The 15401-nt window shown below is 37.2% G+C and overlaps 1 protein-coding gene across 1 annotated transcript in view; it reads left to right on the top strand.

The window, feature by feature from the left end:
• LOC102815921 (methionine-R-sulfoxide reductase B3, mitochondrial-like) overlaps positions 1-15401 on the top strand; it is a 194164-nt gene that overhangs the window by 22962 nt on the left and 155801 nt on the right. Inside the window, exons 3-4 of the mRNA XM_006859608.1 lie at positions 6471-6579; positions 8145-8222. Of these exons, the coding sequence (XP_006859670.1) occupies positions 6471-6579; positions 8145-8222 (187 nt within the window). The remainder of the gene's footprint in view (positions 1-6470; positions 6580-8144; positions 8223-15401) is intronic.

Consider the following 15401-nt stretch of genomic DNA (forward strand, 5'->3'; position numbering starts at 1 on the left):
AATTGTATGAGAATACTTTTTTTTTCCTCTTCTTTTTACTTCTGGTTGAGCTCTGATCATCCAGTCACTGAAGCCAGGATAAGTGGGTATTATCTGCAAATGTGGGTGTTCTTATGCATATGCCCTCTCTTCTTATCAGCTGGACTTTTATTGTGTTTTGTGAGTCTTCTACTCCTGCTGGGATAGGAGTGCCATGAGGGCAAGGATTTTTATTTTGTTCATTGGTATATCCTACGGTCAGTGGTTCAAATACATCAGCCACTCGGCTGGAGAAAGATAGGCTGTCTGCTCCTATAAAGATTTGCTGTTTCAGAAACCATATGGGGAAGTTTTACTCTGTCCAATAAAGTCGTTATGAGTCAGAATTGACTGGCCGATAGTGGATAAGTACCTAGAATAGTGTCAGCATATAGTAGGTGCTCAGTAAATAATTACTGAATGAAAGAAAACATTTTACTAGCATGGTACCTGGCAATCTGTAAACACTCAACATTTTTGATGACTAAAATAAACAACAAAAAACGCTGGCCCAGTGGTTCTTAAAGTAAAACCTAGAGCTCTAGTTTCATGGAAACCAGAGGATTGAAATAAAAGTGTCCTGACTGATCGATGTTAATCTCAGAAATGTTTTTTCTACATATGCCTACTTGGAGAGAAAACCAAAAGAATTGGGTCTGTTTCTACAGCATACAGCTTTTCTTTCACTTGCACTTTGCAATTTTCTTAAAACTTTGCTTAATTGCTAGGTTACTCCTCCTCCCACCTTCCAAAAATGGTTCATGGTATGTATTGTATATTCTACTCTAAAAACAGACTAGATTTTGCTTTTCTAAATGCCTACTTATCTAGACATCTCAAGTGCTACTGCTATTGTTGTTAAGTGCTGTAGAGCCGGTTTCGACTCAGTGACCCTGTGTAGACTTTCCAAGGAGTGTCTGGCAGGTTTGAACCACTGACCTTAAATTTAGCAGTCCAGTACTTATCTTTCATCACCACGCCAGGACTCCATAATGCTACTAGAATTAAAAAAATAATTAAATAAAGAATAATTAAAAAAATAATTCAGCTTTCAAATATGACAGACAAATAATACTCACCTGAAAATGAAAATTTATTGTGAAAATTGAAGTATACATTTTTCAACTATGTGATGTTTTGTGCTGTTGAATTGGTTCCAACTCATAGCGACCCTTTATAGGGTTTCTGGAGAACAGCTAGTGAGTTTGAACCGACTTTCAGTTCAGTACTTTATCCTACAGCACCATACCAACAATACATTTCATGATGAGCTTTACGCTGTAACCTAAAACTTGAAGCAAAAGAAGATATTCTTATAATCTCCTACTCATTTAGTATCTTGGGAAAATAGTTAATAGTTTCATTTTTTTCTGACCTTAGAACCAAAAGTGAAGTTATGAGATCTTTGGGTTTTGTTTTGATTTTTCATACTGAAATATGAGATTTATTACTTAAAAGTGCTCTAAAGATTTAGGTAACAGATCTGATTTACTTTTTATCAGGAAGTTAAAAGGCTTTCAACATTTTATAGACTTTGTGAGAATACCATTTGAACCTTGTCGATGACCCGATGTTGAAGGAAAGAATACAGGGGAAACAGACATTAGCTGATAGACAAATGAATTTACTGTTTTAGATGTACTAAGTTGTTGTTAAGTGCCGTGGAGTCAGTTTCAATTGACAGCAACCCTGTACAGGGTTTCTGAGGCTTTAAATCTTTTATGGGAGCAGAACGCTTTATCCTTCTTGTGCGGAGCCACAAGAAGGGCTTGAACTGCAGACTCTGGTTTTCAGTCCAGTGCTAATACCATATAGCCACTTTGCTTCCCAGATGTACTATGGTGATTGCTAATTTTTCTTCCTTATTACTTTACACAGTTAGTGATAATTTTAGCTGAAAGTTACAACATAATTTAACAAGAAAGAAAAAAACTGTAGCATCATTTTCCTCACAGAGACTATAATTAGTCACTATAGACTTTGTGGCCAACCAGCCCTAGCTTGAAGATGAGCTAACTATTTACTGTTTCTCCTTAGGCCAATTATGTTATAATCTAACTAGCCTCAGTTTCTGAATCTGTAAAATGAGTATAATACACCTCCTAGAATTATTGGAAGAATTAAATAAAATTATTGAAAGCAACTTGAACTGTGCCTGGCACGCAGGGCACTCAAATTTTAGTGTTATTTTCTTCCTTAAATTCCTTTCTTAATCATTGTCAAAGATAACTTGTGAGGAAGATACTACCCTTCAGGAGCTACTATAGAAAAAATAATTCCCAATAAAATATTGTAGTACACTGAAACACCTACCTTGTTGCCGTTTAAAATCCAATTTGACTTCAGAGTTCACCTTGATCAGAGTGATAGGGTACCCCTACTTTCTCTCAAATAGTGTTTGAGAAGTGCTAACCGCTGTGGTCTTTATAACATGTCTGTGAGGGCAACAGTAGAAATCTAGGCAGATAGGCTGACTTACCCAAGGCAAAGCTAGAAAATGAACTCTTACTGTAAGTTTATTTCTATTTTTATTGCTTTAAAGCAATACTGGCTCTGAGGCAACTAGCAAGGACTAAACCTCAGTGTGAAAAGGGACTTTGGGCATATTTTAATAAAAAGTACCCTTGGAATGGGTTCAAGATGGATCTGATCTTACACTCACTTTTCTCTGTAGGAAATGGTATTCTGAGTTGTACCGAAGTGTTAGTACTGCTTCCTTAAGTATGCTGTGTGATGTGTGTGTATATACACACCCACTTAATAGTCAACATTCAAAGTATAACATTGAGCATTTAAGTGAAAACAAATCTTTCCCTAGCCTACTCCTAAGTCAAGGTAGAGGTTATTGAACAGATGACATATGATATTAATGCTAAATTACCCTGTGTAATAAGAAAATTACAGTACCTAAATTAAGATAGTAAAGAAAAACTATCCAATGAAGTAGTGTAGAATATCAAAATAATATCCTCAAGTGAAATCAGAGACAGAAGCGAAGCTTTTCTATGTTTATATCTACCAATTTTGGGTTATGATGTGAGCAGAGCTAATGCAATAGTAATGGTTTCAATTGTCCAGGAAGTATATTCTTGTTTAAACTATGTGGCTAGAAATTTGTTAAAATCTGACAAATCTTCTCATTAGGTTGTTTAATATAAAATCACAATAATTGTTTCTGGTCTACACATACTTCCTTTTGCTATTAGGTATACTTTAAGAGCCTAATTATTATGAGAAAATAGTACGGCCAAAGAATAAAAATGTACGACGTTTGACAACTTTAAATAAGCACTAGAATTTCTTAAAGAACAAGCCTCACTTACAGTTAGGAAACAATATTTATATTTAATGTTGAAAAGCCAGGATGTAGGAAAATTTTGCTAATTTGGAAGGTGACCTTTAAGTGCACCAAAACCAAATAATTTGTAGGCTATGACATAGGGCACATTCCTACAAAATTTGTGTGAATACTGCTTTAGTGGTTCTTGAAAGACAAACAAAGCCAGCTGGAATGAAGTCTTTACCCCCCTCCTAAATAAGATGGAGACTGACAAAGGGGTACAGCAGCACTCTTTCAGAACTCTCCATGAAAGTGAGGTCTCCGTGGCAGCTAATGAGACGGCGCACAGTGGAAAACAATCTGTTTTTAAGAATGTTTAGATCAAAAGTAATTTCTAATCTATGAAATAAAGTCTCCTCAATACCCTTCATTCACCAGTAAAGCTTTTATGTTTGTATTATTTACTTCAATCAGATGTTTTCAATTTTACCTTTTTTCCTTGCACAAATACTTGACATTGTTCACCAATACTGACCAAACAATTTTATTCTTTTTCTTAGAAAAAGAGAGATTTTTGAGAGTGAGAATGAAAAAGAGAGAAACATCTTTGCCTAAGTGATTTGCAAGCATCTGTGCTTTAAGCTACTTTTTATGAACACTCCTTAGTAAGTGACTCAAGGTAAAAAAGTAGAAAAGCATCCAATGTTAGGAAATTGCAATCCAATACCATGTAATTTAAACCTGCAGTTGCTTCTCTTGTACTAAATGACATACAGATGGGTAGCTTAGTTCTCTCAACTTTGGGAACACAATTGGTCTTTTTGTATGAATGAACATATATTAACAAAAATATCTTGGACAGAATCATTTAATTTTACAGGTTTTAATTATATATGCCATTGGAAAGAAGAATTTTAGCCAAGATATTTGGTCACATTAAATTTGCAAATAATGAATTTCTTTGACAAAATTAACAAAGATAAAACTCTGACAATTAAAACAAAAAGATAACTTCTAAGATGTCTATTTGTTGTTGTTGTTAAGTGCCGTCGAGTCGGTTCCGACCCATAGCGACCCTGTACAGGGTTTCCAGTGAATTTAATAAAAAATCCAGTTATCACATTTATCTCATATAAGGAAGAGCAGTGTTGTATCTAAGTTGTTGACAGGCTTGTTCTGAAAGGAACATTTCTATTTATCCCTCTGACAGTATTAAAAATAGAAGTAGTAGTTACTTGAATAAAGCTGAGTGTAACAAGGCATCCAGTCAGATGAGAGACCAGCACACCACTAGTGATATGTTAAGCTGTTCCTATGGCTCTTTCCAGACCAGATTTGGGCCGAGGTGCTTAGTGGAAGGTCAGTAGAGGCACTGTTGGACAACCTGCAGGCCAACTCCAGCACGCATGTCTGCTAGGCTCTGGTATGCTCTTTTCCTGTCTCCATATTTTCTCCTAAAGAATCTGCCGCTCTGTCTTGGTGGCTTTAGTTCTGGAAGGTGATAATTTACTTTAATTTCTGAGTAACTGGCTGGTTGTTCCCCCATCACCTAGTGTAATTTCTGTGATCTTATGTAATATGAAATTTTAATGTTGCTGTTGTCATGTGTGCCATTGATTCGGTTCCAACTCATAGTGACCCTATATAGGATTTCCTAGAGCAGCTGGTGGGTTTGAACTGCTGACCTTGCAGTTAGCAGTTCAGTGCTTATCCTACAGCACCACACCAGGACTCACCATGATATTAGGTGCCTTTGAGTCAAGACGTAGAAAGCATTTCCATTCATAAATCTTATTTATTTATATTTCAAAAGAAATTGGGTTTCATATTCAGGAAACTAAGCAAGGTTTCTTTTAGTTACTACTTCAAAACATAGTAAGAAATCTTTTCATTTAGGACCATCTGCAAGCCTCTTTCCCAGTGTGATGGATGGCAAAGAAAAGCAATTTCATTGCAGTGAGTAATGGTTATACCGCCCCAGAGTTATATTTCTTTTCAATCATTTGTGCAGGTAAAATAAAATACTATATATAAACAGGTGTTGTCTGAACATTTTACTGCAGTCTGCTTAGGTAGAAATAAAAGCTGCCATTGTTACTAGAATCCCATTAAAATTATTCTACCATTCAAGTATATTTAATCAGTGAAGTCTTCTTAGATAGGAGGGGGCTTCAACAAGTTTGTGGAAAATGGAATTAAAGATAATGGATTTTTTCCCCATGAACTTTTTGAAGCGTCCTTGTGTATTTTGCAAAATATAATCATTTCTAAAGTCGGCTTCCCTTTTTCTCTTTTCTTTGTTCCCCCACTCCCTGTTTTTCTCACCCTTTTTTGTGGGGAACTTCTTGACTCTGCATTATTAGAAATGTCTTCTCGTATAGTCAAAATGACTCAAGGTAAAAAAGCAGAAAAGCATCCAATGTTAGGAAATTGCAATCCAATACCATGAAATTTAAACCTGCAGTTGCTTCTCTTGTACTAAATGACATACAGATGGGTAGCTTAGTTCCCTCAACTTAGTTGCGTGGTTTACATGGTAAGATACAGTCTTTAAAGAGACATTTGTTTTTAAGAACTCTATATAACCCAGTGAAGTGTCTGACAGAATCACACAGAACAGCAATTCGTAATCGTGGGAAAATACATTTTTAGGGTGCAAAGAAAAATAAATAGGATGGTAGTTAAAGCACCCAGAATGGAAATGTGACTGATGAGTGTTTCAAGCTGTTCAACTTGATAAACTTTTCAATGGAGAGTTATAGTTTAACGTCTTACACCCATCATCTTATCTATATGTGTGTATGTATAAGTCATACGTAGATATAGAGTTATGCTTATTGAATTCATTTGAAAATACGGGTTTCTGGGCATTGGGAGGCAGGGATGTACTTCTATTTTGTGAGTGTTCAGTGAGTTTTTGGAATCACATGCTAGAAGCTTTGGCTGTAACACACTATCACTGCTCCAGTGGAATCACCTGGGTCATAAGAAACATTCTTGTTCAACTTAGACACACAGTCAGCTAGGGGTCAGGTAAGCTTTTCTAGTGCGTTAGGGACTGGTCTGGTCATTGACAAGTGAATGCAGAAGCTGTGCTCTGGCAGTGTGCCAAAGCAATTATCCAGGATTCAAGCTAAAAAGCCTCCTTCTCCCATATCCTCTCTCTTTTCAGGGTCATGTAGGGATAAAAAGAACTGTAAGGTGGTCTTTCCCCAGCAGGAACTGAGGAAGCGGCTAACACCCCTGCAGTACCATGTCACTCAGGAGAAAGGGACCGAAAGGTAAGGTGAGCTGTCAGATAAAGTCCTAATGTAACAGCTCGTCTTCTTCATCCTCACTCTGGGAATCCTTCTTGCCAATGAGTTTAAAGACTTCTTTGCTTATTTGCTAGTCTACAAATGAATATCCCTGAAAATGGCATCATTTGGGTCAAGACTAAGTTTTATTTACCCCTCTCCCCATTGAATGAACACTCTTATGTGAAGTCATAGGGCGTTTGTTAAGGGCCTGTTTTTAGTTTACTACAAAATGTGTGGAAGTAATAGCGACTTAGGTACATTTTTTGGGAAGACATCACAGTAAGCAAAACCATGAGGTACACGGCGCTGTGCCAGGATGCTGAAATTTTGAAGGTGGCCATTGTAAGGATAGACGTTTGGGCTGCAAAAAGAAGGTAGCCTAATTTAGTTCCTTTCTACCCCACTCTGATTTCTTTTTGAAGCACATGTGGAGAAAGTATTTATTGGCTCATTTGTGGTTGGAATGTCAAAAATTTTCAATAACTGCCCTCACATGGCTTTAGTCCTTGGAAGTTCGCCCTAAGTCCTGAAAAAAGAGTTTGTTCACTTCCAAGACTGTTTTTAGTGAATAAAGACTCTCTCAGCTGATTCTAGCTCAAAGGTAACTTTCTAAGGTCCAACCATTTTGTTGTCTAATTTATACCATGGAGCTTGGCACAAGGCCATAACTTACCTCTGATCCAAATTTATTAATGATGTAACTTCTTGTTTTCATTCATGAACTGAATGAGCTCTTTACCACACATGGGCCCTTGTTAATAGGCAACACTCTCTTCCTGTCATAATATATACTGTTTACTGAATTTACCAAATGTTGAACCTCTGACAATCTGCCCTCCGCACACAATAAGCTAGTCGTAGACTTCAGTCTCAGCCCAGGAGGACCTCTACTTGTCCTGTTGTGTACATGACCAGTGAAATGATTTAATGCACACAAACAACCAGAGATTAGGTCATTCTTAAAAATTCTGTTTATAAAAAAATTGGACCTCATAAAGAGGGTGAAAGGATAATGAAAACAAGCTGCAGAGCACATAGACTTTTTGTTGGGCTAGCACAGCTGATTTGTATTAACGGAATGACCTCCTAGCCTTTAAGATTGTTAACTTAGAAAAATATTCCCTTAAAGCTGGAATATTCCTTTGCAAACCCAAAAATAAGACTTCTCCCACTTGAAGTCTTGGACCCCTCTGCATTTTCTGATATACACTCTTGGATACTGTAGAGTAGCAGAAATCTTATGTAATAATGTTCTTTCAGCAAATCTAAACTAGAGGCAATTTTTAAAATAGGAAACATTTTTTCCTAAGCATTACACAGCTAGATGGCTTGATTTTTATGTATTTAAACTGCATTAGCTCTCACATTTTATTATGTAGATTTGAAATCTATTAGTTATGTTCCAATTTCCATGTGTTTGGTCTGTTCTCATTTTAGTACAAAAAGCCCTTGAAAGATTTATTAGAGAAATACTGATTAGGCAAATACATCCTATTAGAAATAATATTAATGTTTACTTTTTAAATCCCCTGTCTATTCTTTACCAGTGCCTTCGAAGGAGAATACACACACCACAAAGATCCTGGAATATATAAGTGTGTTGTTTGTGGAACACCATTGTTCAAGTAAGTGTGTGTGTTTGTTAGAAGTCTGTGGGTATGGATAGCAACAAACTAGTCATTGCTTAATCATATTAGAATCTCTTTATTACTGCCACTTTTTATTTCTATTTTTACCTCCCCACGAAATAAGAGTAATTCTCAACTTTCATGGTAAATGACCAGTTTGATAAACTGAAAAGTTTTGCGCTGTTTGGATCTTTAAAGCACCCAACATGAACTTGTTCATCGCACTATCCATGGCACTTAGAGCTCTGAAAAAGATTTTGGTGACCCTAGAAATTACTGGCATAGTTAGTTTATTTATCTTCAATGATGTCCTAAAATTGTTTTCTTGGTCATAATGAAAATTTTTCATGTGTAGCTTTCAGATTGAATAATATGCCCCGAATAAATGATTACTTATGCAATGAAGGACAATATCTTTAGAGAAAGTAACATGAGTATTATAACAGATACTTAGACATATGAAACACAATGATCCAATATGAACTTAAAAGTTTTTGCATTCATCAAAAACATTTAGTTCAAAGATCCCAATGGTTTACTACAAAACAGGAAACGCAGACATTTTGACCAAAATAGTTCATTCAGACAATGTATTCTGGAGATTATGGAAAGGAATCTTTACCAAAGAAAGGAAAATCTTTACCAAAATTTATTTATTTCCCAGGTGGGAAAATTCTAGAAACCCCATACTTTCAACAGGATCTTGATTTGGGGAAATAAAAAGACAGAAACCTGAACTGAGAGTAAATGTCAGTTATATAAAACAGAATTACAAAGTTTCTTAGGAGAAATGAATAAACAAGGATCTGATACTTATAGCTTGTAAAACACATTTAATATCTCTCTATAAATGTTTCCCTTTAAAAACACAAGCATTTATAGATTTTCCAGAAATAACAGGAAACAGTAGTTTCCTTGAAAAGAATTTTCTAAAGTTTAGAAATGTTTCTTAAATTGCATAAACTTTATTGCACATTGGTGTTCGTTGAGAATCTGTTCTGAATTCTTATGTATTTATTCTTCATGTTAAAAACCGACCCTTCAAATTGTCACCCATTTCCTCTCAGAAAACACACGGCCTTATATTTCAACACCTTTAGCTTGTGTCATAATAGTTGATATAACACTTAAGTTGGTTGCTGAGCCATGTTAAACTTGTTAATATCACAAATGGTAAAAATTGGCTACATCCCCTTTGCTTTTTGTTTAAGATTCTCCATCCTTTCCCTATCATGTGATTCAGTCAAGAAGTGGATCTAAGGAAAACTTACTGTTTTAAATAAAAAACAGAACCATTGTAAATGAAGGATTTAAGCCATGTGAGAGTTTAAGCCACAAATCCTAAAAACAAGACCCTTCTTCAAATATAGGTACTGGTAGGAGTCAGGTTTCATATTTGCTGTCATACAGCCTCTTTAGTATTCTTGCAAAGAAAGCTTTTATTTTCTGAAATTTGAAGGAATATGATTTCATAATTTTATTCTGATTTCTGTGTTTCTTGTTTACTTTGTTTCTTGTCTTTTTTTTTTTTTTTTGGTAAAACACATCCCTACTCCAATTGTCTTTACAATGGAGTCCACAAAGACTTTCTAGGGGCATAAAGCATGGGCAGTTTTGAGGGAATCCTTCTTCTGATCCCTAACATCTGTAAGCATATTCTCCTGAAACTGAGATGTCTCGGGAAGAGTCTGTGGTCTGCTGCTGCTGCTGGTGCCCTAACTCCTCTGGCTGAGTTGCTCTTCTCCTACTTTACAAAAGATGCCATCCCTGTCACCCCTTGCACATCTTACTGTGACTCATTGCCTTGGAGTCCAGTCTTCAGGACGTCAAACAAAACAGCAGTTTGGAGGCATTGCATCTGAATGAAAGACCCATGAAAGTAAGGCCAAAAGGCACTGGCAAAAAAGCATTGAAATTGTATTTTGTATTGGCCAGGACCTTGGCTGGGATCTCTTTTGCTTATGTACCTTCCCATCTACTGTCTATCTGTCTTTTCTGCCTACCTAAGTAAAAAGAATGCCATGAGAGTATGTACCAACATGTTTATGTGAATTTAAAAATCATTTTTTAGACATTGAATAAGTCGCAGTTGGCCCGTTTATTTGACATTGTGAACTGGTTTTGCAAATTAGGTTGTATGGTGGACTTCTTCATTCATTAAATGATCTAAATATGGAATGCCAGCATGTTAATCTTTTGCAGTTATTTAAATTTTTGGTAAGACACTTTAACTGTTAATTTAAAATATAATAGAGAATACATGTTAGCACCCTGTCAGGATAAAGAAATTATACAATAATTTGAATAGGAAAATTTAACATAAATATTAAATGACTACTAAAAGTCGTTTGAACTGCAAGGTCGGCAGTTCAAGCTCACTAGCTGCTCCTTAGAAACCCTATACAGGGCCGCTATGGGTCGGAATTGACTTGACGGCACTTGACAACAACAACAGCAACAACACTATAATGGGATTTTGGTAATGAGGTGTTGACTACTATTAAGTAAAGAGAAATTCCAAAGGAATAAGAATTGTTGTTGTTGTTAGGTGCCATTGAGTCAGTCCCAATTCATAGTGACCTTATGCACAACGGAACGAAACACTGCCCGGTGGTGCGCCACCCTCACAGTCATTGTTGCACTTGGGCTCATTGCTGCTGCTACTGTGCCAATTCATTTTGTAGGGGGTCCTCTTCTTTTATTGCTTCCCCTCCACTTTACCAAGCACGATACCCTTCTCCAGGGACTGGTCCTTCCTAATTTGTCCTGGCTTCTAAGGAGCATTCTGTTGTACTTCTTCCAACACAAGTTGTTTGTTCTTCTGGCAGAACATGAGAATGTTCTTCTGCAACATCATAACTCAGATGCATCAGTTCTTTTGTTGTCTTCTCATTGTCCAACTTTCACACGCCTAAGAGCATATTGAACATACCATGACTTGGGTCAGGTGCACCTTAGTCCTCAAACTGACATCTTTGCTCTTGAACACTTTAGGGAAGTCTTGTGCATATGATTTGCCAAATGCAATATGTTGCTTGATTTGTTGACTGCTGCTTCCTTAAGAGTTGATAGTGGATCTAAGCACAATGAAGTCTTAGACAACTTCAGTCCTTTTCTTCATGTATACGAATGTTATTTATTGGTCCAGTGGTGAGGATTTTTGTTTTCTTTACATTGAGGTGCAACTCATACTGAAGTTTGTGGTCTTTGATCTTCATTAGTAGCTAAAACAAACAAACAAACAAACTTTTTATTGTGAATTGAGTGAAGGTTTACAGACAGTATCATCCGTTTCACATACAGCAGCTCATGTACTTTGTTGCATCTCAGTCACTGTAATTCCCTCCATGCAACAATGGCTATCTCACTTCCTCCCTGTGGTTCCTATTTGCATTCCACCCACCTTCCCATCCCTTCTCAACTTTGTCCTTAGGAAAATGTTGCCCTTTTGATTTTGAATGACTGACCATTCCTTACTAGTATGTTGTTGTTAAGTACCGTGGAGTCGGTTCCGACCCATAGCGACCCTGTACAGGGTTTCCGAGGCTGCAAATCTTTACGGGAGCAGAAAGCCTCATCTTTCTCCCGCGGAGCCGCTGGTAGTTTCAAACTGCTGACCTTGCGGTTCGCAGCCCGATTCGTAACCACTACACTACCAGAGCTCCTTGTCCTCCCTATGTACCTACCAACTCCTTGATTGAAAACTGGGCCATGAAAGTGACTTCCTTTCAAGAACAGTAAGCATGGTCTTTTTTTTTTTTTTTAAGTAATTTTGAGTTTTGTTCCATGTTTTCTCTCCTTCTATCTTGCACCACCCTCTGATCCCTTTCAAAGAAGTTGGTAGTGGTAACGGGGCACTGTCTAGTTCTGTTGTCAGAGTCATGGAGATGGATGCTCACATGTCCCATTAATCTAATGGACAATTGACTCTAAGTTTCTTCAACTCATCAGCAAGTATTTTTAAGTCCTCTTCACTTTCAGTAAGCAAAATTGTATCATCTGAATATTGCAGATGCCATGTTCTTCATATAATCCAGTGTCTTGGACTTATTTGCTCAGCATGCAGATTGAATAACTAAGGGAAAAGAATACAACCCTGGCGCATACCTTTCCTGGTTTTAAACCATTCAGTGTCTGATATAAGAATAGCAGATATAAAAGCAATTACTACCTCTAGAGCTAAGAGAGAGATCAAGGAAGACTCCCTCCTTGCTCTGCCCACAGGGCTGAGATACAGATCTTGTAGGAGAGGGTACAGCTGTCATTCACAAGAAGCTAGAGAAATCACTGTAGTGCCCAAATGATGGAACTTGCTGGAAATCTGACCTTTCTGGAAGTATGCTTTCTAGAATTTACTGGAAATCTACTCTCTGAAGTAGTTGGCAAAACTGTTCACTGATAGGTGTGATAGTGGAGGCATTGTGTTATTAACCACCCAGGGGAGTGCTGAGAGAAGCTACTGGCCACCAGGTGCTCCTGATATCAGTGTAGTACAGGCGTATGACACAACAGAGAGAAGCTTCTCGAACGCAGGAGTTGGGCTCTGGAGAAGCTGTGTACTCTACAGAAGCTGGTGCTGGGGAACTGCATCTGCAGAAGGGTCCTCGCACTGGAGAAGCTCCCAATGTGTACAAGCTTAGACTAAGGAAACCCCAAGGGTTCCAGGAGCCTGCTGAGCAAGCAGACTGGTACCAGGAAGGAAACATTGTCCTTGTATAGTTTCTATCCTTCATTCTCTACTGATAAAATTCAGCATCATGCTAGCTGACAAAGAAAAAAATTCAGGGTCCAGCTCCATTTCAGCAGAGCAGGCAAGTAAGGTAGATCTGGAGGTCAGAGGGGACAAATTGGTAGCAAAAAAAATTTTTTTTCCAAAATTTTGAAAAAAAGTTTGGAAAGCACTTATTAGTCTAGTGAATTAATAACATCACTCTGCGAGATCCTCTTGGGGTAGCTGATGTCATGAAATGTGGGAAACAGTTGAGTGTGTGTGTGTGTAAAGTGTAAAGTTTCACAGTGTTAGACAAATAGAGGAACAGTAAGAGTTGGAGAGAAGTAGACAAAAAAGGAATGCAATAAGCATTACTAACTTTGAAAATGCCTAATCATTCGCCATCATTCGCTGTATGAACAAGTCATTTTCTAAGGTACCGTTTTTTTTTGTTCCCATATTCACACTCTGTGGATATGTGCGTTGCACATCTATATACAATCCTCTTAGTTTACTCAACCGACATAGATACTTTCTTACAAAGAAAAAACCATTCAGTTATTCTTATTTCATTTTTAATCGTGTAGTATATCCTACATGCATTCCTTCTCTGAACAATATGCTGCTTTCTTACCACTTACCAAATACAAGACCCTTATTCACAAGCGTCTTATAAGCCAAATGTGTAATTTATTCCATGGCTCACGTTCACAAATTTTGCCAAGCTAGTTTATTTCTTATATAGTACTTCTGACTTTCAGTTAGTAAATTAACTGACTCTCAGAGGCAAACATGTTCCCTCCTTAGGTTATTTGACCTCCTAAAATTTCATAAAATTTATTGCACATCAGATAAACTAGAGAAGACACTGGTGAACTAATTTAATTCATAAAGTATTTTGATCAACCACCTTTATTTTGTTTTTGCCTGACAATTTGCCAAATGTTGTAGAACACCTAAATTAAGTTTATGAAATCTTCTTTTCTCAAGGTACTTACAACTTTGTTGGAATGATAAGAAAAGCCAAAATAAACAATTAGAAAATATGGTAAAATAATGTCAGTACATATTTGAATGTGACTACTTGAAACACCTCCATGTATAATAGGAAGATACAGGGCTGCATCCAAGTAATTAATGGTTTCAGGGAGAGATGAGACCATAGTTTACCAAGAGGTGAGAAGTGTTCATTTTTTTTCTTAAGGTGACAATGTCAAAAGAGAACAGGAATAAGAGGTAGAATCAAAAGTGGATTTTTTCAAAGGAATAGGTAGGCGTGTATTCCAATAGGAATAGAGAGGTGGGTAATGTTGAGGGCAATGGAAAATATGGCTTAAGGGTTAAAGGGGACCAATTAGGGAAGTCCTTGGAGACCAGAAAAGACATTTAAATTCCGACTTGAAATCCTTTAAGCCCTGGATTTTTCCCCCCAGGAATCTCTATTCGAGCCTCCCAAAGTGGTATCCCTCCAACCTGCTTCCATAGTACCTTGTCTGTACATCCATCAGCGCTCTTACTATTTGTTTTATTATTATTATTGGTTTATATGCCTGTCTACTAACTAGCAAGTGAACTGTACAATAGTAAGGCCAGGCCATAGTCATATTTATATCTCTAGCCTCTGGCATGTTAGATCACTAATTCATTGTCAATTGGGTGCATGTCTGGACTTTGTTAGACTGTGGGGAAAATTTGAGCATTATGGGGAAGTATGTCATAAGATAAATTGCTGAGGCAGAAGAAAAGAAGGAAGAAAGATATAACAGCCTCAATAGGAACTCAACATTGTCCATGTGCAATCAGCTTCTGATCATTTTGTTTGAGACTTTGAATGACTAAATAGAATATTTTATATTTTGTGTACATTTACTCATCAGTGGTTGCACTGAATTAATAGCTTATTGTATATAACCCTGCAGCAAGGTTGGTTTGAGCTGCAAGGTGGGTGGTTCAAGCTCACCAGATGTTCCTTGGAAACCCTACATAGGGTCGCTATGAGTGGAAACCAACTCGATGGCACTTAACAACAACAACTAATGACAATCATAGGCACCAGGAGCCCTGGTGTGGCACTGTGGGTTATTGCACTGGACTGCAAAGTCAGTTTAACTCCAAGGTTGGCCTTTCAAGTTCACCATCTGCTCCTCAGAAACCCTGTACAAGGTTGCTATGAGTCAGAACCAACTTGATGGCACTTAATAGCAACAACAACAACTAATGGCAATAATAATATTAATATAATAAAAGCTAACACTTCTATGAGTGTGGTGCTGTAGCAAGGTCAGTGGTACAAATTCACTTACCGTTCCTTGGAAACCCTGTACAACAGGGTCGCTATGAGCCGGAACACAGCACGTAACTATGTTTCAGGCCTGATTCTAAGTTCTTTATAGATATGAACTCATTTAATCTTTACAACTGCATATTTTACAGATAAGAAAACAAACAAAGACAAGCTATTGTGA

This window comes from Chrysochloris asiatica, unplaced genomic scaffold (genome assembly GCF_000296735.1).
Source record: "Chrysochloris asiatica unplaced genomic scaffold, ChrAsi1.0 scaffold00033, whole genome shotgun sequence".
NCBI classification, from domain to species: Eukaryota; Metazoa; Chordata; class Mammalia; order Afrosoricida; family Chrysochloridae; genus Chrysochloris; species Chrysochloris asiatica.